This window comes from Chamaea fasciata, unplaced genomic scaffold, assembly GCF_029207755.1.
Source record: "Chamaea fasciata isolate MVZ Bird 193981 ecotype frontalis unplaced genomic scaffold, bChaFas1.0.hap1 SCAF_4, whole genome shotgun sequence".
Lineage (NCBI taxonomy): Eukaryota > Metazoa > Chordata > Aves > Passeriformes > Sylviidae > Chamaea > Chamaea fasciata.
The window spans coordinates 72,516,815-72,539,937 of record NW_027094089.1 but is presented as its reverse complement, the minus strand read 5'-3'; the positions used below and the strand labels follow the sequence as shown (position 1 = coordinate 72,539,937).

Below are 23,123 nucleotides of genomic sequence, written 5' to 3'. Positions count from 1 at the left end.
GGGACATCACAGTGCCTAGGAGCAATGCACATCTGTACACCTAATTTGGTTTTAAATTGAAAACTGTGGACTGCAAAAACACTTAATTTGCTCTAACATCCTCTAAGTAGAGGAAAATGTTCAAATGCAAGAAGATCAGCATTTTGAAAATTGACAGAAGAAAAAGGAAAGATAAATTTGCCTGTGCAAAACCACATGTGCCCTAAATATCCTGCCAAGTGTTGAGTTCCAAGCTGGCCATTTCTCAGTGTCCAAGCATATAGAAAAAGTATTTTAGATGGGTCTTCCCTGTCATGTAAATTACACAGGTCTGACTACCAGTTCCAAAGCTTAAAGCAAAGACCCGCTCAAGTAATTTCCTGTATCTGAGCCAAGGTATCTGGGGAATCTTTGAGAAAGGAATTAAAGGATGGTCTCAAGGTGTTTAGGATTTTCAACTTGTTATTAAGCCCTGCGCTGCTACCTACCCCTAACCAAAATTCCTGGTGAACTGAACAGCAAATCTCCCTGAGGAAGGACTCCATAATAACACCTATTCTGAGCAGCCAAGTTGCAAAATATGGATCAGAAGGCAAAGCAGCTCCCAACGATGGCAGAACAACCCATGCTACAGAGGCAGCAGTCCCTGGGAGCAGACAGGGACACCACTGACATGTGTCACTCCTGCCTTGCAGGCACACATCTCAACAAAACCTTGAGAAATCTAAGTCCCTGGCTCTTCCAGGCAGCACAACAACAATTAGAACCCAGGAAGTGTCTGAGAACACTGATTTTCTCCAGAGTACCACAGATGTCCTCTTGCTCCCACGGCCCTGCTTCAGTGACCTCGCCTGCCCTCAGCACAGCAGAGCGTGCCAGACCGGGAGCCAAGGGCTGCCAGGAACAGGGACCACATTTCATGGAGGTTCTGTGCTTACTGCCATTTTGGCAGATATTAAACATTGCTCTTCTTAGGTTGTGTATGACAGTTTTCTTCAACACTCCACACAACCTGAATGTGTGCCCACCAACAGCTAACTGGCAGAAACTCTTCCTTTTCACTAGCTAAAAAAGAAAACCTCCTAAAACCCCTCAAAATCTGATTCCCAGGAAATTTTCCATGGAACTCAACTATGCTGTGATCTAACAGAAGCTGTTTACTGAGCTGCAGGTCACTGCTGGCACAGGTAATAAGGTTACACTCCTATTTAGGGACCTAGACATGGATTTAGAAACCCAGCTTCAGGCACATGAGTACGACGACAGTACCACAGTCTTACTCTGTAAAATGTTTATAACACATTTTACTGCTTTGAGCATTCCATATTTAAGAAAAAAAAAAAAAACCAACAAAAAACCCACATAATTTGCCCCTCAATGAACACTATTGGGAACCTCTGTCTTTTATGGGTGTAACAGCACACTGCACCTTTGCAACATGCAATCTACTGATGCTCTCATCACATACTTCAGGGTAAACTCTGCTCTTTCATTGACCTCATGGCCCAGAGAGTTTCTGCAGTAAATCTATGCCTCCCATCTATTCCAGTTGCCTCCCACCTATTCCAGTTTCAGCTCTCTTTTGCATAGCAATTTTTATTAAAATCAATCCTGTACTTTCAGAAACTATTAAAAACCATGCAAGACATAGTGCTGCACTACAAGCACACTACAAAATTTGTAAATTTTCTTTTTCTAAGCAAAAGGCCAGATACAGGTTCAACTTTGCAATCCAAGAACCCAGGTAATGAAATACTTACACTCTCACTCTGGAAGGGGTTTAGGAAGTTTCCACCCATCTCACTGTCATCCCTGGGAGTGCCAGGCTGGTTGCTCATGCTCATGTTACTGGGAGAGTTCTGTTAAATAAGATTGCAAAATACAGATTCAGTGCTGAAGGTTTTGGTTCATTTCTCAGCCTCACCAGCTGTGCCCAGGGCCTGCTCCACACAAAACTTGGTGCACTCAGGTGCACTGTGCAGTGCAGTGGGCTTCTCAAGGATGAAAAATCAGCCCCAGCAGAGTTCTGCATGATTCAGTCACTAATTTTAGTCTATTAAGTAATGTTCTCTTCCCTGAAGCAAGGATTATTTACCTGTGCCTCATTTTCAGGCTATACCCAGCATCTGCTTCTGCTGAAGTCAAGAAAAGCTAGAAAAGGCTGCAGCAGGGATATGAGGAAGCTCTATCACCACATTAAATCATGTGGTTGAATGTAGACATATCTGTGAACCCTGACATATGTGAGTTATGGGTATGTACTTAGAGATAGACAAAGGATGTACTTAAAGGCAAGATGGATCAGGTCTGAAAAGATCTTTGCATAGGCCTGTGCCTGAGGGCTGCTCCTTATGGTCACAATTTACTAAAATAGTAACAATCTAAAGCCTTCCAAAAATTAATTGTTACTCTTTTGCTTATAGAAGTGCACAGTCACCTCTGCAACTTCAGAAGGAGAATGGGTGAAACAAGATGATTTCCATGGGTATTGTACACACTACCATTAGTCAGGTGCTCTTACAAAGCTGCTTTGCAGTACCCTGCCATGCCTGGACCATGGGCAACCCTTTCCATCATTGTTACATCTCCTACTCAGAAGATTCATGGTGGAAAAAGAGTAGTCAGGGAAAGGGAGGAGTGAAACCTCATAACAAAATCCTTACATCTATCACAGTTTTTTCCTTGGATTTTTTTTTAACCCAGAAAATGGAATGCATTATAAATATAAATACCAAACTAATTACATACATGACATGAAAGCAGAAATTCTTTACTAGCATCTGAAATGCAGGTCAGAGAGTTGGGTCAAAAGCCCTGCCTTAGCCCTTCTGCTTTCTTCAGTCTAATTCACAACTTCCAAAACTGTGATCCTCAGGGCCACTGGACAACATCTCCATCAAAGACAACTAAAAGCCCAATGAGGTTATTGACATCAGTTAATCAAGTTTGCTCTCCAGTGAAGCCAGTGCACCAGATATTCAGGGACCCACAGCTCAGTTGTTGAACCTATTGCCTTGGCTCTGCCACTGCTATCTTCAGAAGACATTCATTCAGGGGAGCCCATTGCCTGTGCAACACAGGAGGTCAGGCTACACAATCACATCACTCCCTCTGGCCTTAACATTCAGGAATATAAAGACCTTGTCACATTTATATTTTATAATGCTCCTGCACTTTTGCTCATTCCTGGGGGATTTCCCCCTATTTTACCTTGCTCTGTGTGGAACTAAGCTTTGATGTTCTGGCACTTAGGAATACTGAAGAAAAAACATAGACTTTGATTAAAAATGTGCTGTATGCTGGTTATCTCCAGGAGGGTTTTATTGAATCCTTCACTGCACACCCATCACAGCACAACTGAGGCAACGTGGTCTTTTCCATCCATCACTTTATGTCATGCAGAGTTTGAAAATGTTATAAAACTTAAGAACACAGGGTCCTCTTTATTTATGCCCCTTTAGCAATACCACATCAGCTCATTAATTCCTAAGTTAATGATGATCACTGCCACAGCACTTTATTTTTACAGAAGTGACACATTCAAGTCTTATTTTTGTAGATGCAAAATCCCTGCAGATTAAATTCACATCCTTTTCCCGCTATTTAATGGCTATGATATCAAAACAGTGCTTCTTCTGAAACTACCTCTTAATCTATTTTTTGGAAATTTATCCTGTGGATTAAGATATTAATATTACCTTACATCGTTGACAAATGCAATCCTGCAACACCCTAAGGAGGTTGTCCCAAACTTATATTTGACTAGAACTGAATATTAGAACAGCTTTCATTTATTTTAAGAGTACCAAAGACTACAACATAATCAACCAGATTGTGAACTGGAGGTAATTATATATAACTTAGATATGATAAAATAAAGGTGACAAATAATGAAAAGATTCATAACATTGACAAAGGAAATGAGTTTAGAGTGAAGCACTCTAAAAATTCCAAATATTTCATTAGATACTCACTTTGGAAATACTGTCCATGTCTCCTGAGCCTGAAATTAAAACAGACAATTGCTCAGCTGATTTTGAGCTGAAGCTAATCCAATAATTTTTTCACAGAAAATATATAGTGCAACATCAACATTTTAAAAGTAACCACCTTAGTGAAAGTTTACAGTAGTTACAGAATAATCCACTCAATCAATCTGAGGCTCCATCAACTTTTGCTGCACTACATGAACTGAATATCTCTTAGAAGAAAACAGATGATCCTGATGAGCAGAGTAATGGAAACCAAATACCAAATAAAATTAAATATTATGAGATCAAGACTATTGAAAACTAAATGAGAGGTTTTTTCACATGCTGTAGCTCTCACCTCAGGTAAAGCAGAGGATAAAGAAAATGCAATTTTAGGATGGGTGAATGAAGAAAAGCATTTTTTTTAGCAGCAAAGGACACATATTTTCAGAAAGATGAAAGAAAAGTTTTGGAAGAGTACTGAGTACAAAACTAGAAGAGTATCACAGCAAAACAATCAGAAATGGAACTGTGGGAGAAGACTGAATCAGCTGTTTCATACAGCTAGGCAAATTAGGACTGAGAAGGAATACGATTTCTCTAAAAACGTCAGATACATGTTATCAGGAGTTATTTTGTCAAGGCCCAAAAGGATAAATTATGTGCTAGGTACATGGAAAATCCTCCCATAATGGTTGCAATTTAATTTTTCGTTTTAGCTAAGGAGAAAAAATTCTCAGGATGTAGAAAGCGAGAGAAAGGTGTGTCTGCCTCTCACACAGATTTCCATTGATTTGAATGCAATGTGCATCATTAATAGCTAAACCAACTATCCATTTTAGGATTGTAATAGGTAAAGAAAGGCTGTAAAAGTGTCCCTATATAAAGCAATCTAAAATTTCAGGGACATGTTTTCCTAAAAAAAAAGTAATTCTCTTTAGGAGATAGATGCCTATGCTGAATTGTCATTGTTCACAATAAGTCTGCTCACTGAGCAATGACTTTTTTTTTTTCATTGCCACAGCCACTTCAAATCATTCCCTTCATCTTACTGATGTATATACAACTTTTTCCATACATTTTGACAAACTGTCATCCACAGAACTCCAAGAAGTAATCACAGAAAATAGCACTGCCACTGAAAATTCACCACATTGGCAATATTTACTGTTACCTAATGATCCATTCATATGATGTGAGTCCATTCCACCCAGTCCACTCATGGGTCCATCTGAGCCTGGCCCCAGTGGAAACTACAAAAGGAGCAGGCATTAAAAACTGTACAATTATTTTTCATACAACCTAATAAAGAGAAAATATTCCTCAGGAGAAGGGGGGGAAAAAGTAAGGACAAATCCTCAGCTCTGAATGAGAAAACACTCTGAAGTCCCATTCGGATCTTTAAGAGAAGGGCTCTTGTGAAGACTGAAAACCAGCATTTTTTTCAATTCATGTAATTTCATAATTTGTTGAGACTATCATCTCTGTAGGCTGGAATCCAACACAGTAATAATTTATTATTTACTTCAATGCTTTTTGTATGACTTTTCAGACTGCTGCTGGCAACTTAGCCCTATCCCCACTGAAGTTATAGGCAACTTTGATAACTCTCTTAAATCCATCAGTGATTAATTAACAGCTTTCAAACCCCACCTGACCTATCCTAAGTTGGAAAGCTCCTTATCACCTTCACAACTTGAGCAGTTTCTGTCCAATTACATAATTAACCTTAAATTTAGCTCTTCACACATTTAAAAGACATTACATTATAGCCAAACAATCTGCAATTTACTGCATAATGACTTAGCATATTTACTTTTTTTTTTTCCAAGTTCTACTCGTGTTTTTTTTCCAAGAGGCCTATAACTCAAGAGCCACCTGTAAAAATGGAATGCTCAGCAATAATGCTAGCTGCTGGAGATGCACTGTTTGGATAAACAAAAGGCTGCACTACTCAAAGAAAGATGTAAGTAGATTCATATTTACATTAGGTCTGTTGGGCCCAGGTGGCACAGCGTTCATTAAAGTGTACATGTTGTCTCCAGAGTTTGTTGAATCTGTAATAAGAGATTATTTTAAGCGCTAAAATACACTTTTCAATAACATTACTCACCTCACACGTTTCCTGTCATTTTGTTCATATTATTACTGTGCCTCAATCCCATACACAGTGGCAATATAATGGCAGATTTTATTCCCTTTCCATCCATTGCTGCCACACAACAGGGCTATGAAAAGAAATAATTGCCATGGCCCCCAAGTGACAATTTCTGGGCTCTAGTTTCATGCATGACTGTTAAAAGGTTTATAAATCACCAAGAATCTGTAACTATTTAATTCCTAAAACCCTTTTTCCTGGAGCTCTAAATTTCTTCACTCATCCTCAATATTATCCATAGAACAGGAGCTTGTTTCTTATCAATACTTCCTGTAATTTATTTTCCATCTGTAATAAATGATAAAAAGCTCCTCCTTACACAGACAGAGAGTTAGTTTTTCCTCTCATCCCTGTCAAGTCTGTATTATTTTGGATCTAAGTCTTCAGTGGAACACTGTGCAAAGATCCTACACTCCTGAGGGAGGCTTTAGCTGATGTATCTTCATGGTACAGCCTGGTGCAATGCTTGCAAAAAAACCCCAAAGTGACAAAAACTTAAAGGAGAATGACCTGACAAAGTCGGCATACATCCCTAAGGGGATAGTGTGATTTAAAAAAAAATATAGGCAACTCTGGAAAATCAGTATCTGCACAGAGAATAAAAAGAGCTAGGCATTCTGTACCCAGACCCTCCACAAGCCCAGTCCACAGCCAATGGTCTTCTATGTACAACAGGAAGATAAATCAAGGGCTTTGTCTACTAATTAATATTTCCAAGATTATTTCCTAAGCATTAATCCAAGCAAATATTTCCATTATATACAGAGCACTATATATCACTAGAACATTCAAAAATGGTGTCTGAGAAAAAAGCAGAAAAGAAAAGCTTTTGGCCTAAAGTAAAATTTGCCTATAAAGTTATGTTTAATATTCAATGAGGCAGGCAAAATTTTCTTTATCCACCACATCCTTTTGCAACACACACCCCTGGCTGTCCCAAAGTTCTTCTGGCTCATGTCAAAATACATAGGGGATGGTTGGGCTGTGGAATCTTTGAGCTGTTGGTCTCAGAGGTGAATACCTTGGCAAAACTCACAGGTGGCCAATTTCTAAGTGTTTTCATGCTTTGGGAAACAGAACTTCAAAGTACCTTTACCTTAGCTTGCCTTTTCTTGTTTGTTCATTTTTGAGGGGCTTTCTTTGTTTTGGTTTTTATTTTTATTTATTTAAATGCCTGAAATTGTATTCAGTGGAGTTATTATACAGGTCCAGTAAGTTTTTATGGCCATTTAGGAAAATTCCCTACCCTCCTGTGCTGAAGAGGTCAGCAAGCAGGGAAAAAAAGAAAAACAACAACAACAAACTGATACAAAAAATGTAGACCAAATAATTTAGTTATCTGATTCTTTATTAAAAAAAAAAATCGTGTACTTCCTAAAATCCCTTATAGTTTTTTTTTATTTCCAAGTATATTTCAGTACCTGCAGGACTAGGCATGATGGGTGTTCCTGGTGGCCCCCCACCTCCTGGAGGACCCTAGGGAGAGTAAAAATTGTCAGTTAGCATGAATTGAAAGGTTAGAAAAAACCTAAAACTAATACATAATAAAAACCCCCACATCAAGGAACATATATTTTTTAAGTTTTGGGTAGTTCCATGTCACAAATCTGATCACGACTAAGAGACACAAAATGCTCTGGCTGTTAAACAAGAGTTTCAGGATTATTTAGGATTTCTCCAGGGATTTTATTCTAATCACCCTAATCATTCACGAAGAACAGAAACATAATATTTTGCTTCCTATGTTTGTTGAACCCCTACAGGTAACACGAAAAACTACCAACTTCCACTTTGGTAATAATGCCTACATCAATTAAAGTCAATAAATATTGACTTTCCACAATAAAAGATACACAGACTACTAGTAATAATTATTATTTTCATTGCCATATGACTATTACTGTACTTTATCTCTTTATCATTTAAAACAGCAGATACTCTGTTTCAGTCAGGGACATCTTTTCAGTGTCAGTGATTACAAGGGTCTGGTGGTTCTGTCTGCTTACAGGATATCTCTTCCTATACTTTTTACCTACAAACTTTTATCTATAAATTTATATCCACATTTTATCCATACCCATATGACTCCCTAGGCATCACTGGCTCTCCATATACTTTTTATCCATATACCTGTATACTTGATTTTTTAAGGGCTCTCTCTGCATATTTTTTCAACATCACATCAAAAGATGTAGGAACAACTAACGGATCATTTATGAGAAAAGTTACCTGTCTTCATTAACTTTTGCATCTCATTTTAAATTTTACTCTAATTGTTTGTGTTTTTTCTTCTCTTAGAGAGTTTCTTGTATCAGCTATTTTCACTCTGAGAATATAATTTTATTTTTGTATGAAGAATATATATTTGTATATTTATACACATTATATATACTTATATATTAGTAGATAAGTTTATGTACTAGTATGTATCAATATATTATAAATAGATTAATCTTATTAAGTTCTCAAAGCAAATAATTCCAGATTACAAATCTTTTCATTAAAAACTTCTTTTAGGAGCTCTCCAGCCCATCCTTTATCCCCAAACACTTGCCGTCTATGAAGTCAAATTTCCCAAAATGTCTTTAAATTCTTCAACAATAGAATACGGCAAACCCACAAAATCTCCTCCAAACACAGAGAGTTCTGTGAAATTCTGCATTGAAAGAACTGATTTGGAGACAGCAAATCTTGGCTATTTCCACGAAGTTGTGACAAAATGAGGCCTATAGTTACAGACACTTGCAATAATCACAGCCTTTTCCACAGCTAATTGTCTAAATAAAAGACAAAATAAATTGCTTTTAATTATATCATCCTCCCTCATCACCCTATGACACTAGCCCTGTGCATATGATAAAAACAGACTAAACAATCTGCCTTAGAACAGCTCCTTAGATATACAAATAACTTCAGTGCAACAGCAACAACAATAAAATAAACAAAGTTAATCTCTACTGACAGAGATAAAATCCAGCACTACACATAAACACTTTTTTCCTGCATTAATTCAGAAACTCTCACACAACATTGTTTTTCTGAGAATGCCAAGGGGCTTTTTGTCCTTCATTGTGGTAGACAATACATTGTATTAGGTATAGAAAAGTCTTCTGAAGTGAAGCAGCACTAAGCACAATTTGGAGCAGGCTGACAATGATTCTGATGATGAACACCCACATCTGCACCAGAGGTGGCTGGGAAACCTCGGTGCAGGCCAGATGTTCAGCTCCCAGCCAGCACACGGGGGCTTCCCTGAACATCTGAGCTGCTGTTTCTCTGCCTAAATGAGATGTGATGTCCAATAAACACACACAAAGGCACTCACCACGTAGTTCCCAGGAGAGGCTGAGGAATAAGGTATCTGTAACATCAACAGAAAAAACAGTGATTTCCTCTGTGCTGGGATGGGCTCCAGGCAGCTGCAGGTGAGTGCTCACTCAATTAGAGTAACTAAAGACACAGCTAAAATCATGGGGGAAAAACGCCTCTGCTGTCAAAATAAATACCTCTTTTCAGCATTTTTAAAGTATTGACTATAAAAATAATTAAGTATTAAAATGTTAAGTTATAAGATTATTAAGGCAATGTAGTTTATAAGGGTTATGAACTCAGGCAGCACATACTTGCACTTCAGTCAGCAGGACTTCAGAGTCATCCAAGTATGAACTGATTTTATATGTTCTTAGAGATACCCACTTTTGATTACAATCTTGACCAAAAAAGAAAAATAACATACCACATCTTTCACCTTAGAAGATTCTGGTATTTATTTCCGCTTTTTATTCATGTTTTTTTTTTAAGGACAGTGTCCTGGAGAAATGGTGTGAATAATTTGTTTTCCTTCTCTGTTACTGCCTTTGCTGTTACTCTCTCCAAAGGAACACAGGCCAGTGCTGTTGTGGGAGCAGCAACTGTGCTGAGAACCCCAAATTTCTCTACAGACAACTTGTCAGCCAAATGATTGTAACAAATAAATCTATTATTGAACCTGCCAATTGATTTCAGGGCTTGCAAAAACTTTAATCAGTTTAAAAATATCCATTTTAATCAAGTACATGCAATAGAAAATTGAAGAAGAATTTCACTAATAAAATTAAAAAGCCAAAAGTGAGAAAACCAAGAAGAACTGCTTAGCAGGACAAGCCAGACCCACCTTATCCATCTGCAAGTGCCAAAATTGGACATTTTTAAACTAATGATATATGATCCTGAATGAAAATGAAGATTTTCTGCCTTCTGGAGAAATACCAGACACTGCTGTTCATGTAGGATCCCAGGACAACCTTTATGTTATGGCAGAGTTGGGTTTGTTATGAAGATACTTCCCTAAATACAAGAAGATGTCAAATATATTTGTAATATTTACTTACAGAATTGGCATTGGTTGGGTTTGGCCAAGGTCTACCACCCCCAGGACCCCTGAAACAGAAGAGGAATGATGAGACACAGAGCCATCCCCATCCTCTGAACACCTCTGTGCAAAAAAATCTGAATAACCTGTTCCAGAGGAAGGAAATGTTTTTTTACAATCTAAAGTGTGTTTATAAACTACACCAACTTAAAATACAAGAGCAGAATTTTCGTTGTTGCACTGCTATTCAATCATTTGGTGAACTGATTAATTTATTTACTACTCAGAAAATAAATTTAAGTAATAAAATAAATAAATGTTCAGTCATAAAACCAGTAATTTTGCTCACATAATTAAACACATGCCTGAAGTACTGAGGATGCATTCATTTACTGTGGATCTAGAATACTGCAGTAGAGTCAGGTTTCATTAGTAAAACTTGTACGATTAGCTAATAAATGTTTTTGGAACACCTTATTTATAAAAGAATAAGCCATACAAAATATGTTGCAACGATCCCTGTATGGTGATAAGGCTGATGACCATGATGATGATGTTCATGATGATAACAACAGCCATGATAATAAATTCCATGTATTAAACCCAGAAAACCCTCAGAGGGTTTTTCTCACAACTTTTTCTGTTACTTTTAGTTTCTCACTCTCAGCTAAACCCAGAATAGTTTGGGGGTGAGGCTTCATCTCTTAACAATCCAGAGGGAACTCAGACACACCAGAGGTAAAATCTCCATGTTTACAATGTCTCAAACCCATAATTTTTTCTGGGAGCATCAAGAACTCCAGCTTGTTTATAAACAAGACTGAATCACTTTTTGAAGGCCCTGACAATGGAGAGGCACAGCAGATGACAAAACTTTCACATTTTCAATGGCATTTTGGCCTCATTAGCTGTAGAAAAGCATCATTAACCACTGCAGCTCACCAGGCATGGGAGAGAGACCAAAACAGAGAGAAAGAATAACCCTTTATTAATGAGTTCTGAAAGTTTTCTAAGTCTTGCAGAAATCAAAACTATTAAATGCATACATTGCCTGAGGGATTTAATATTGAATCTTACTTTTTTATTACATTGTTGATGAAACTACAAAAAAACTCTCTCAAAAAAAATCAACAGAAAATTTATTAATTTCCACTGCCTTTATTGTTGGAATGCTGGAAATCAAGAATGTTGGTATGGTCTTTACTGTTTCATTCAATGAAAGACTGAGCAAGGAAATGGTCCTCAGGTCAAATATTAGCAATTTCTCCTCTGCTGATGATCATATGGTAAAATATTAATTGTTTGGGTTTTTTTCCTTGTTGTTCTTTTTCTTATTTTTCATTGGTTTATGGATCATCTCTTTCAGAAAAAACAGGAATATTTGTAATAACACTTAAAAGCCTGTTTTCACCCCAAACCCTTGCAACTCATTTCTGTGACATGTACTGACTCAGAGACACAACTGGATTAAGCCACAGGAATATGGAAAGTCAGAAATTTACACTGAGACATGGGAACTCACCTTTCATCTAAAAAGCTGCTGAAATTTTCAGATTTATTTGACAGCTTTCAGTATAGACTACGAAATCATTGCAGCAGATTCTGCTGGAAAGCCACATAGATTTTGTGGAGCCAAATGCTTATAAAACACACATAAAAATCCCCAAACTGCATTTTTTTTCCAATTCCATGCAAGCAGGTCTTTTGTTTTTTACTAAACGTTTATTTTGGAAGGACCAACAAGGTCATAAAACATAACCATACAAGTACCTATTCCAAAATACTTCACAAAGTATCTGTTGCTACGACCAATATTTTAGATGCAATTTTTTAAGAGTTTGTCCTGTAAGTGTCACTCCAGGCTTGAAAAAATAAAAGTCTGAAATTTTCGTTTTCCAAGAGGGAAATATATTCCATCAGAAAATGAAACATCTAGACTCAAGTCTGTGAATTGATGTTAAAAGACAAAATCACACCTTTTTCTTTTTTTTTATATAAATCTGAGGCATGACTGAGATATTCTTAGTGCTTGAGACAGCACTGCAGGTCACACAGGGTGTTAAAAATCACCAGTGAAATGTAACACTGCTCCCCTGAAATCTGCCTTTTTGTTCCAGAAACTGGCAGAGACATGAAATCTTCCTAAAAATGGTTATGTCAAGTTCCAACTGAAAAACTTACAGCTGAAATGAAGTTATTCTTTTGAAGAACATGGGTTGGGCATCAGCTGTGTCCAACAGAAATCTGATGGTGTTATTGATAAGAAGGCAAGGAATTACCCAGCAGTGCTGCATTTGTGGATTGTGTGGACTGAAATGCTGCCTTATGAGCCCTCAGGCTACCATTTCTGACCACAAAGAACACTTTCTCACCCAGAAAAACTGTAACATTTTATTTGGCAGATAGTGTGCTCTTAACCAAAGCAGCTTCCCTTTGCACCTTCCAAGGAGGAAAAGCTGGATTTTAAACGGCAGCTGTTTCTGTGGAGCACTCATTTTTGTACTTGACACTGCCAAAAATCCAAGAAAAAGAAGAACAGAACACTGGAAAATTGTCATATAAAGAAAACACTCAGGTATGAAGGGACATTTGAAATGTGATTTTCCCAGTTGACCCACACTGCTGCTTCCTGCACTAGGACAAAGGGTGAGGGGAACACAGGGAGCACGTTTGGGTCCATCCTCTCCCACAGCCCCCAGGCCAGGCCTGATCCTGAGGCCTCACTACAGTTTCAGAGACAGCAGAAAATTTACAGTAGGAAAATACCCTCATTTCCTAAATATACAATTCAAAGAATCCCAACTCAGACCAACCCTTTGATAAAATGTGTTTATAAAAAGCAGCAATATTAGTACTTCAATCCATCTTTTCTTTTTCTGGCAGGCCAGGAAATATTTTTGTGATCCAAGAAACTCCTTTCTTATTTTTCCTGTGCAAACTCCCATTTATGTGAATAAATAGTTTCAAAATATTATACCTATCCCTCAATTTTACTTCTGGAAAGTTAACTTCCTGTTTTTTATAATTCAGTTTTCTGCTGAGGAAAATCTCTGCAGTGCTGACACTTGACTCACACTGAATTTCAGATGTCTAATTATTTTTTCCACATCAGTTTAATTGAAAAATATAAATGCCTACTATCAGGAAGGCTCCTAGAATTGTCTTAAATCTCCACATATGATGTCTATGACAGAGCAACACACAACTTCAGATTTTAATTTATTTGCTTCAAGAATTCAATGTGTGTCTGGAAATCCAAACCAATGAGAGGTATGGAGGATTTTTAAAATTACATTATCTCTTTCTGTATCTCTTTGACTTCTTTAGGGTGTTAACATTTTACTTGAAATGAAAATTTTAATTTCTTGTTTATGTTTTCTACAAAAACTAGAGTAAAAACGGGTACCTATGATATAATGAGAAAAGCATATAGAAATCTTTATTGCTTTTTTAATATTACAGCTGAGGTATTTCTACACACTTAAAAGGGTAATTGTCTTCAGGGATACAAGGTGCAACACCCTGCCATGGCTAAATCTATGTCTGGACATATAAATCTGAACTCAGATTATGTCCATTTTTACCAGACAATTTCCTAGACCCAGAAATACACAGAAACACTGACAAAAATACTCTCATATCTGTAAAGCTCCTCTCTCTGTTTAGACTGGAAATAAACGTAGTTAAGGAAACAAGAACTGCAGTTGAGGAAGACTTTCAAATCAATTGTGTCTTTCTTATAAATAGTTCTAGACAAAGGCTATTTTGCAACAATTAAGCACTGATTTATTTTGCAGAGAAAAACCATTCCTCACAAGATACTTAATAAATAGAAATATAAATTGTGTCATTTTTTAAAATGCGTACAAGGATATATCAGTGATTATATTAACAAAATATTCGCAGTATTTGAAGGTTGATCTGTGGAAGAAACTGAGTATTTGTACAGACTTGTTAGACCAGCCAAGGCTCCTGTAAGACTGTGGGTTCACTTCTTAAAATTGCATTTTTTGGTCATCAAAGCATGTTCTCTTTGCCTTATCTATCCCAATTGCTCCTTCTACAATACAATAATGGCATTTTCTAGGTACAGTAGGATTTATGTTGAGCTTACATGTTCATCCCAGGCATCCCCGGCCCACCTAAAGCGTTCAGAGGGGGTCTCATGGCACCTCCATAGTTCTGCAACGACAACCAAGGGTCAGACTACCACAAAACAAAAAAACAAAACCAAAGAGGAGGGGGAAAGAAAGGACAGCAGGTTAATGACATTCCTGTGCAACTGCTGCCAGGACAGGCCATGCCATTCAAGCTTTCAGGATTCCCTGACTAAAAAAAATGGGATCATAAACCCCAAGGAGAAACAATACCAACTACAGAAATTGGCTAAGAATGGTTAACATGGTTTTAGGGGGAATTATATTATTTACACATACTGAGCTCAAATTAATGGCCAGCAAGTGTCAGGTTTTATAATGAATTCAACTTCTAAACCAAGGCAATTCAGAATCAGAACCCCCTACTAAAATTCTGAGATATCAAATGGTATTATTTCTACCTAGACTTCATTATGTTTGTATAAAATTAAAGCACATGATATAACTTTTCTAATGTACCATTACATTTCTCTTTCCATTATTCAATTGTAATAAATCACAGAATCTCAGGATGGGACCTTAAAGCCCATCCAGTGTCACCCCTGCCCTGGGCAGGGACACTTTTCACCATCCCAGGTCTGTAATAATCAAAATGATGAGTATTTAATATGGTAATTAATGTCCTAGCAATGCTAACAAATTAAATTCCCAATGCCCATAAAATCTGAATTTATGCCCTGATATCATGACCAAAGTTTGGCTGCACTACATACACAAAAAAATAAATTACATCTATTTTTATTCAGTGGAATAGCAGAACAATCTGTCTCACCTGACAATCTAACTTCCAACTGTAATTACTGCTAATCCTAAGCAGATGTACTCACTCCTTTGCCCTAAATAACAGCACTGCCATTAGGGCCACCCATACAGGTGTCCTTTCAGAGCAACAATGCTCTTTGCAGAGCCTGGCGCCCCAGGTATTTGGTGACTCAATTATGGAGTCATTTGTGAACTTAAATTTTGTAGAGTTTTTTGTGTAAATTAGGATGTTGAGCACAAGAAAGAAGAAGCTTACAAAAACACTGGATCTTAAACAACAAAAATGCAAGAAATAGCAAAAATGGAAAAAATATCCTCATAAAAAGTGGCATGAGATTTGCCTGCTGTGTGACTAATGATGCTGCATAAAGGATCAGCTCCATCTCATATGGCAGCACAGCAGAGCTGCTCTTTCTACCTCCAAAAATGGTAAATATGTTTCAGGGCCACATAAAAGAATAGCAAATATATTTAATAATGTTTTGTTGGTCACTCAGCAGAGGTTGTGAAGAACTGCACAACTGGATTCTGGCAGGAAGACCCAAAATTGTACAGACAGTTGTGAACAGACTTGGAAGGGAAAGCTATTCAATCATTTAGAATTTAGTTGTTATTCAAACAAGAAGCCACCAGAGAGATTATCTGAAACGGGGAAGCAAAAATGCACAATGTGGGCACAACAAGCACACTGTGAAACAAAACACTGGCAGCACCAGTGAGAACACCACCACCCACATGCTGCGCACTGGCAGTGCTGACAAAACACAGAGGAGCCTCCTGGATTTGTGTTCCAGGGGCTCACCAGGACCGTTTGTCCCCTGATTTGTAGTTCTGTCGGGACAGAGTCACAGAGATGCTTGAGGTGGACATGGGGACAAATGGCAATATGGACATCTCACTTTATACCAAAATCTCTGCTACACATGCCAAAATTTAGATCAACAGTGTATGAAAGAGAAACTTTACAGAATTTGGAGAGATATTTTTGGCGAAGTTAGAGGGTATAAATCTTTTCCTCTAAAACAGCATAATCACTGAGGAGGAGGAGAAAACACCCACTCCACTCCTGGTCTCCCATGCCAGTGTCAGTCTTTGATTACAACATACACTTTTCTAAAGAAAGCAAGTGAAAGGATTCCTCTTTTAATTCCAAATATTAATGAGAATGACAGATTTTTCATTTTGGTTTTGTACAGCTGCAACTTAGAATGGAATTTTTTTTGTAAAACAGGAGGTTTGTTTTTAAAGTGGATTATGAAAACACGTCCTGGGCATCTTCAAGCTACTCAAAGACAGAATATAGACTATAGGCCTGTCACTAAGGATAACCCATCTGTAGAAAATACCTGTGGTCCTAATGGCACCATTCCCCTTGGAGGAGTCATCCTCTGCATTGGCCCACCCATGTTTGGATGACCTGCAAATGAAATATAAAATACATTGTATTTATATATGCAATACACAACTGATTAAACTATGCAAGAAACAAGCACCTTCTACAGCTACTTTAAATGAATCATCTCTTTTTAATAAACAGAAAAGCCTAAGGATTTGCAGAAAGGTGCCAGTTTGTGAGGAGAGCACTGTGGAGAGGTCCCACACTCACCCTGCTGCCGTGTGGGGTCCATACCGCTGGGCAGGAGGGGCTGACTCCCCGGGACACCTCCAAGGGCCTGAGGCAGGGAAAACACAGCATAATACCACTAAATGCCTCGAAATTCATGTTAAAGACACAACACACACTTTTCATTCCTAATTCCTGGATGTTTCTTCTGAGTCAAGAGCTAATGTGTTTTTAAATCCCCACATTAATCTGCCCTCTGGGTTTACTGAATTAGGTTTAAAGCTCATTTTTACAGGATTTTACCTGTACCTGGGTCAAGTAGAAAAACACTTTTATGAATGGATCTTTGTAGCTGATCCATGAGGTTTTTAGCATTTCAAAGCACCATCACATTTTCAGTAAAAATGTATCCTGAGCAAGCAGAATCTCAGAACGGTCTGGGTTGGAATGGACCTTAAAGCCCATCTCCTTCCAACTCTTCTGCCATGGACAGGGACCCCATCCACAGTCCCAGGACCAAACTACCACCTAATCAAAATTTGGGCCTTAAAGCTGTACCTCAATAGTTTATTGCTTCCACACCCTGCCCATCCATGCCGTACCTTAAGTAACGTCAATGCCGCTAAAGCAGCAATTTGTGAATTTGATGTAATGTGAATGTAGCAAGAACTGCAGTTCACTGGGATTATGTAATTATCTTCCACTCTGGACTGAAAATACCACAGTGTGCAGACCAAAATGCTCCTGAAACCAAACCTGCAGGTTGGCAGGTGGTAATTCCAGCCACCACATCCCACCTGCCAGGATTCACTGAGCTCAGGCTCAGAGGGTGTGAAACACAAACACTTGGCTCAGGGGCTCAGACACCTCTGGCTAAGATAGTATTGGGAGGTACAAAACTCAGGAATGCACTGAGTGACAGCAGTAAAATGTTATCAAATATTAAGTGCAGTACCAATGGCACTGCACTGATGATCACTTCATTAAGGTTAATTAAGTCCCCCACTGCCCTGGTGAGAAAGTAGCCCTGGTACAGGTAACTTAATCTGATCCCAAACATCACCAGAAAAAGCAGCACCTGGAGAAGTCTCGCCATCTGATACATCCAGCTCACTGAAATTTAGATTTCATACATTCTGGTGATAGTATGTCAGAAGTAAGGACAAATTTATTGAAACTGTGTTACACAAATATAAAAATAGCCAGAAATTAGGCTGAGGTATAGTGTGACAATAGAAAGGCAGACCTGGAAGTCAAAGCTGAACCAAACTATCTACTCCATTTATCCTTTCTACCTTTCTCAATATTGTAAATGACCTAGTTTTCATCTCAGAGCTCCACTGATGTTTTTCTGTCTGCTTGTCTTTAACTTTTCATCTGCTAACAACTCTTTCTCCTCCTCTGTCTGCACTACGGAGAACTTAAAAACACAAATGTTCTCTACTTCCAGAACCTTCTTCTCACAGACGGGCCAAAAAAGTTCCCTGCTGACGAGCAGCAGCTCATTACTCATCCTTGTCTTGCTGGCATTGCACATCCTTTGATGAAGATGAGACAAAGTTGGGAATTCAGCGCTTTTAGAAAGTCCTTGGAGTGTCTGTAGGAGCCACAGAGCACTTCATGAGACCTGTTTCTCACCAATATTCCCCACATTTATTGTGAAATAAATATAATTTGTATGTCCAACAGAGACGGGCAGGGACTGATGCATTTGACACAGAACTGAGTAACACAGGGATGGAACCCTCACCCTGGGCCATCACATCATCAGGGATCAAGCCTTACCTGGTTGGGTATTCTGAGAGGTGGCCTCGGACCTCCAGGGTACCGGGGGGACATGAAAGGCTGCAGAGAGAAAAAGAAACACTGCTGAATAATCCCACTCATCCTGTAAATGCCACCCTGTGTCACTGCCATGCTCACACCCATCCAGCTTGAACACTCTCCCATGAAGAGCTTTGAGCATTGTTCCACAATGTTTAGCAGTATTACATAAATTCAGAGATTTGCAGCCAACCCATCTATCGGGATAAATTATTTAACAATTTGTTTCAGCACTTGTAAGTGCAGAATATAAAAAAACTTGCATTAATAGTAAAGAATAAATCATAATCAGACATCTGTACTTTCCATTGGAGAAGGGGCAAAGATAGGAACTTTGGAATAGAAAACAAAAGTGTTCCTGGGAGACAGTTCAGAGGTAAGGGAAGATCAAAATAATTCACAAATACCTTTCCTTCAATTTTCATAATACACTAAAAAGCAACACAAAATTTAACCTGTGGAGGCACAGATTCTCAGTTCATGATGCAAATATTTAAAATTTTGCTGGTTTCAGTCACCATGTCAATTCAGTGCTGCACTCCTGCCATCCCTTCCTGCTGATGCATTGGATCTCCTCTCTCACACCTCAGTTTATACCCAAATCTGGCACCCCATCCACACCTTGAGAGGTTCTGGTGGCTCTTGGCTACTCTTGAGCTACCTCACAGCCCACAAACAAGGCCCGGCCCCCAGATAATCGAGTGGTACTGTTACTGGCAGCAAAAACATTTGACTTCTCTGCTCATTCCACTCCAAAGTGTGTCAATAGCCCAGAAATCTAAAAAGATGAGTGGCAGATCGACAGGAAAAAGGCACAAATATCTGACTAAACAGAAGATGAAGAGGATGGCTTTGGCAAGCTGGAGTACCTAGAGCTCGAGAAGAAATTGAAGAGAGAAAAATATACTGTGACTGAGTACAGGGACAAAAAGACTGATTTAGACTAGCAATAGCTAGCAGAGAAACTCCAATTATTTTACCAATAATTACTACTGGAATTTTTCCTATGATCTTACATCAATAAATTAATGAAACCTTTCACATCCTGGAATCAGATGAAAGCTGAAATAATGTAACCTACATAAACACACATTCAAAGCAGTGCTAGAAAGCAATTTAAAGTACAGAGGGTTTACAAACTGGAGAAGAAAGTTCAATAACAATTGCAAATAGATTAATAAAAAGATACTTGAAATTATGTGCTGTAGAAGAGGGAGGCTCCTTTGTGCTCTCTGATGGTGAGAAACTCTGATAAGAGAAAGGGCTGTGCTTGTGGCGAGGCCCTCATGAAGCAGTAGAAGTGTCAGGAAATTAGAATTTCAACCATTTCCACAAAGGTCAACTGAGTGCAGCCACTCTAGTGAGGACCCTGGGTTTGACGTCTCCAGCAAACAAAACTCAACTTTGTTTACAGTTGTGCGGCTCAAAAAAGGGGAAATCTGAAGTGTCTCTCAATTCAGCCATGTCTTAGGAGCAGAACCAGCCTACTAATATGTTAAAAAAAATAATAAAAAACCTGCTCCTTCCAAGCTTGCAAGGAATACTGTAAATATTCATGTATCTATGTATTCCCCTTACATCCACGTGGAACTGCCGTCAGTGACAAGCAGATTTCAAGTAGCTCCTATGGTTTGACTTAGCACAAAAACTTTACGATTACAAACTTAAATATTCTCATTTTTGTGTCAGTGACTGAACTTCTCCTGCTCCACTACCAATATATTGTTTGCCCACAAAAAGGTTCCGCCAAGATGTTGCAAGACAACAAAGAAATTATATCCAACATTTTAATGAAAATATATTAAATACTCCCAGCTTTTCGTGACAGTAGTTTTGAAGTCCCCACACACATTATTGAGCACCAGATTCTGGAAGACACAAACTCAAGCAGCAGAAACTTTGTGCCACATGCTTATTTGCCACTTCCCTTGTCATTTCCAGAACATCTGACATTTAGTCTCTGAACTACTTTCACTTTAATTTTCTACTCTTTTTTTTTTTTTCTTAGGAGTTGCTGGAATGTCCATTAGGGAGGAACCACTGTGGGCTTTCATTTCTTGCAGCAAGCACCCCTCTCTCCTTGACTTCTTGGCAACTTCTTCCCCTTTTCTTGCAACACAAACACCCCTGAACTTACTGGGCTCAGAATACTAGTACTAAATTTAAACCAGTGCCCACAGACCTTGAACTGGTCATTCAGATCTTGTTTCTGAAGGTGGAAATAAAATACTTGCATGCTGAAGACTTGGGCATTTCTGCCTATTGTTTCAGCCTTGTGTAACTCAGAATTCAGCATTTTAAATGCACCTTAAATGGACGCCCACACTGAATTGTCAGGAAGACAGACTCCTTATTTGTCTTGGAGTTAAGCTGGGAAAATACTCAATAATGCAGCAGGCAACTTTAGCTGTGGGGTAGAAAGAAGACAGAGGGGCTTAAATCAGCTTGTCCAACGGAGTTATCATGGCAGACATGATAAGGTGTTAGCAAAAGGAGAAAAAACCACTTCAAACAAACAAACAACTCCCCAACAATAATAACAACAAACAAACCAAACCCAAACCAAACCAACCAAACAAAAGGACACGTAAAAGACCCAACCCAATTAAAAAAAATACCCACACAAACAAAACCAAACCTCCTCCAAAATCACTCAAAACTAAAAGCAAAAAACAAGACAAAAACAAGCAACCACAAAAAAGGGGAAAAACCCCAAACTCAGAACAAATCCCAACCAAACCCAACCAGCCAACAAAAAAACAAAACAAAACAATCCCCCCAAAAGCCACACAAAACAAACCAACCAACCAACCAACCAACCAAACCCACCAGAAAAGAAAACCTCACCAAAAAAACATACTAAAAAAATGTAACAAACGAAACAAAAAAATCCCACAAGACAAAAAAAAAAAAAAAAAAAAAAAAAAAAAAAAAAAAAAAAAAAGAGTCAAAAATTCACATCCAAAAATGAATAAAACAAAGTAACAGGCAAGCAAGCCAGATCTAAGCCACTGCTGAAATGGGGATGCCACAACATCTCTTGACAGCAATATATTGTAATTCTTACCCACAGGTAAGAAATTCACTTATTTGTCATCACAAAAAGTATTCTGAAGGCTGCCATCCTGCAGCTGAGAGCAAAGGAGGAAGAACCTTCTACTAAAATGGGTGAAAAAGAAGCCAGAAAGGAAAAACCTTTTGTGTAGTCACTGCAGAATATTTGCATTTACCAACTTACAGTGAAGGTTAAAAAAAAACCCCCAAAAACCTAAAAGGAGGAAAGTATTAGAATAGTAAAATAATAGAGATGACACAAAATAAAATCAAGATGTGAAATGTTAAATTTAATAAGCTTCCTGCTCTTACAGGAACATTTCATGTTGAATTGTTAGAAAGTACTTTAAAGAAAGGCAGGTTCAGGAACTTGAATGATAGTGCCAGAAGTCGTAGCACTTTTTTTGTTATCTCTCTGCTCAAGAATAATCCAGCTGTGTACAGGGAGAGCAAAGGCTATCTCATAACCTGTGTATTTAATGCAGGTCTGAGAGATGTGTGTGCTGTGCAACATCAAAATCTTGTAAAATCCTGTTTTTCTTAGTTCTCAACACAACAGAAAATAAGTTTCTCAGTGGGAAAGTCTCTGAGAGAGCAATTTTGAAGCATAACAGCCTCACTGCCCACATTTTGGTGCCAGAAAACGTGATTTTACAGAAAGAATTCACCAGGAAGCTGATGCTATAAAGGCACAGAGACCGGGATGTTTCTCCGCCAGTCATGTAGTTCTTACTGTCTTTTTCAGTTGTTCAGGAGACTCTAAAACATTATGTGGATTAGTTTTCACTTCCACCTAATAGTGATGAAATAAGGAAATCAGAGGGTGGTGTTCTACAAAGCATGACATACTTTAATAAATCTACTGTTTCTTTAATTTGCTTCCCTTCCAAAAGCTGGGAGTGTAATTTACTTCCTTCCACATACAGGCTTCTTGCACTGACATTTTTATCCCTTTTTTCTCGTACTTTTACATTTATCAATCACATTTTGTCTCACATAAATTTGCAAAATTTACAATAATCCACAGCCCATAGAAGTAATCCTGAATATTTTAATTCCTATTGAGACTTAATTGACCATAAATATATTGATCATAAATTAAAAATCATATGGTGAGACATAGCTTCACACTTGGTGGGGAGAAGGACTGAAATGGCAATAATCGATTTTTATAACTCAGCCACCTACAGCACAAACATAAACACCACTTATCCTAGCAGCTGAAAATGGAACCATAGACCTTACTTGTACACACTACAAGTGTGTACAAAATTAAATTAATTGTGCTGCTGCTTCAGGTGTA

The 23,123-nt window shown here is 38.2% G+C and overlaps 1 protein-coding gene across 4 annotated transcripts in view; it reads right to left on the bottom strand.

Annotated features, from left to right (window-relative positions):
* SSBP2 (single stranded DNA binding protein 2) overlaps positions 1–23,123 on the bottom strand; it is a 137,607-nt gene that overhangs the window by 12,973 nt on the left and 101,511 nt on the right. For 2 of the 4 annotated variants that reach the window (XM_066181951.1, XM_066181953.1), the window contains 11 exons: positions 18,728–18,787; positions 16,985–17,051; positions 16,725–16,795; positions 14,574–14,665; positions 10,479–10,527; positions 9,434–9,469; positions 7,530–7,584; positions 5,937–6,007; positions 5,125–5,203; positions 3,954–3,982; positions 1,740–1,838 (listed from right to left, as the gene is read on the bottom strand). In XM_066181951.1, coding sequence (XP_066038048.1) covers positions 1,740–1,838; positions 3,954–3,982; positions 5,125–5,203; positions 5,937–6,007; positions 7,530–7,584; positions 9,434–9,469; positions 10,479–10,527; positions 14,574–14,665; positions 16,725–16,795; positions 16,985–17,051; positions 18,728–18,787 — 708 coding nt within the window. The remainder of the gene's footprint in view (positions 1–1,739; positions 1,839–3,953; positions 3,983–5,124; positions 5,204–5,936; positions 6,008–7,529; positions 7,585–9,433; positions 9,470–10,478; positions 10,528–14,573; positions 14,666–16,724; positions 16,796–16,984; positions 17,052–18,727; positions 18,788–23,123) is intronic. The other 2 variants (XM_066181952.1, XM_066181954.1) reach the window with 1 other exon arrangement.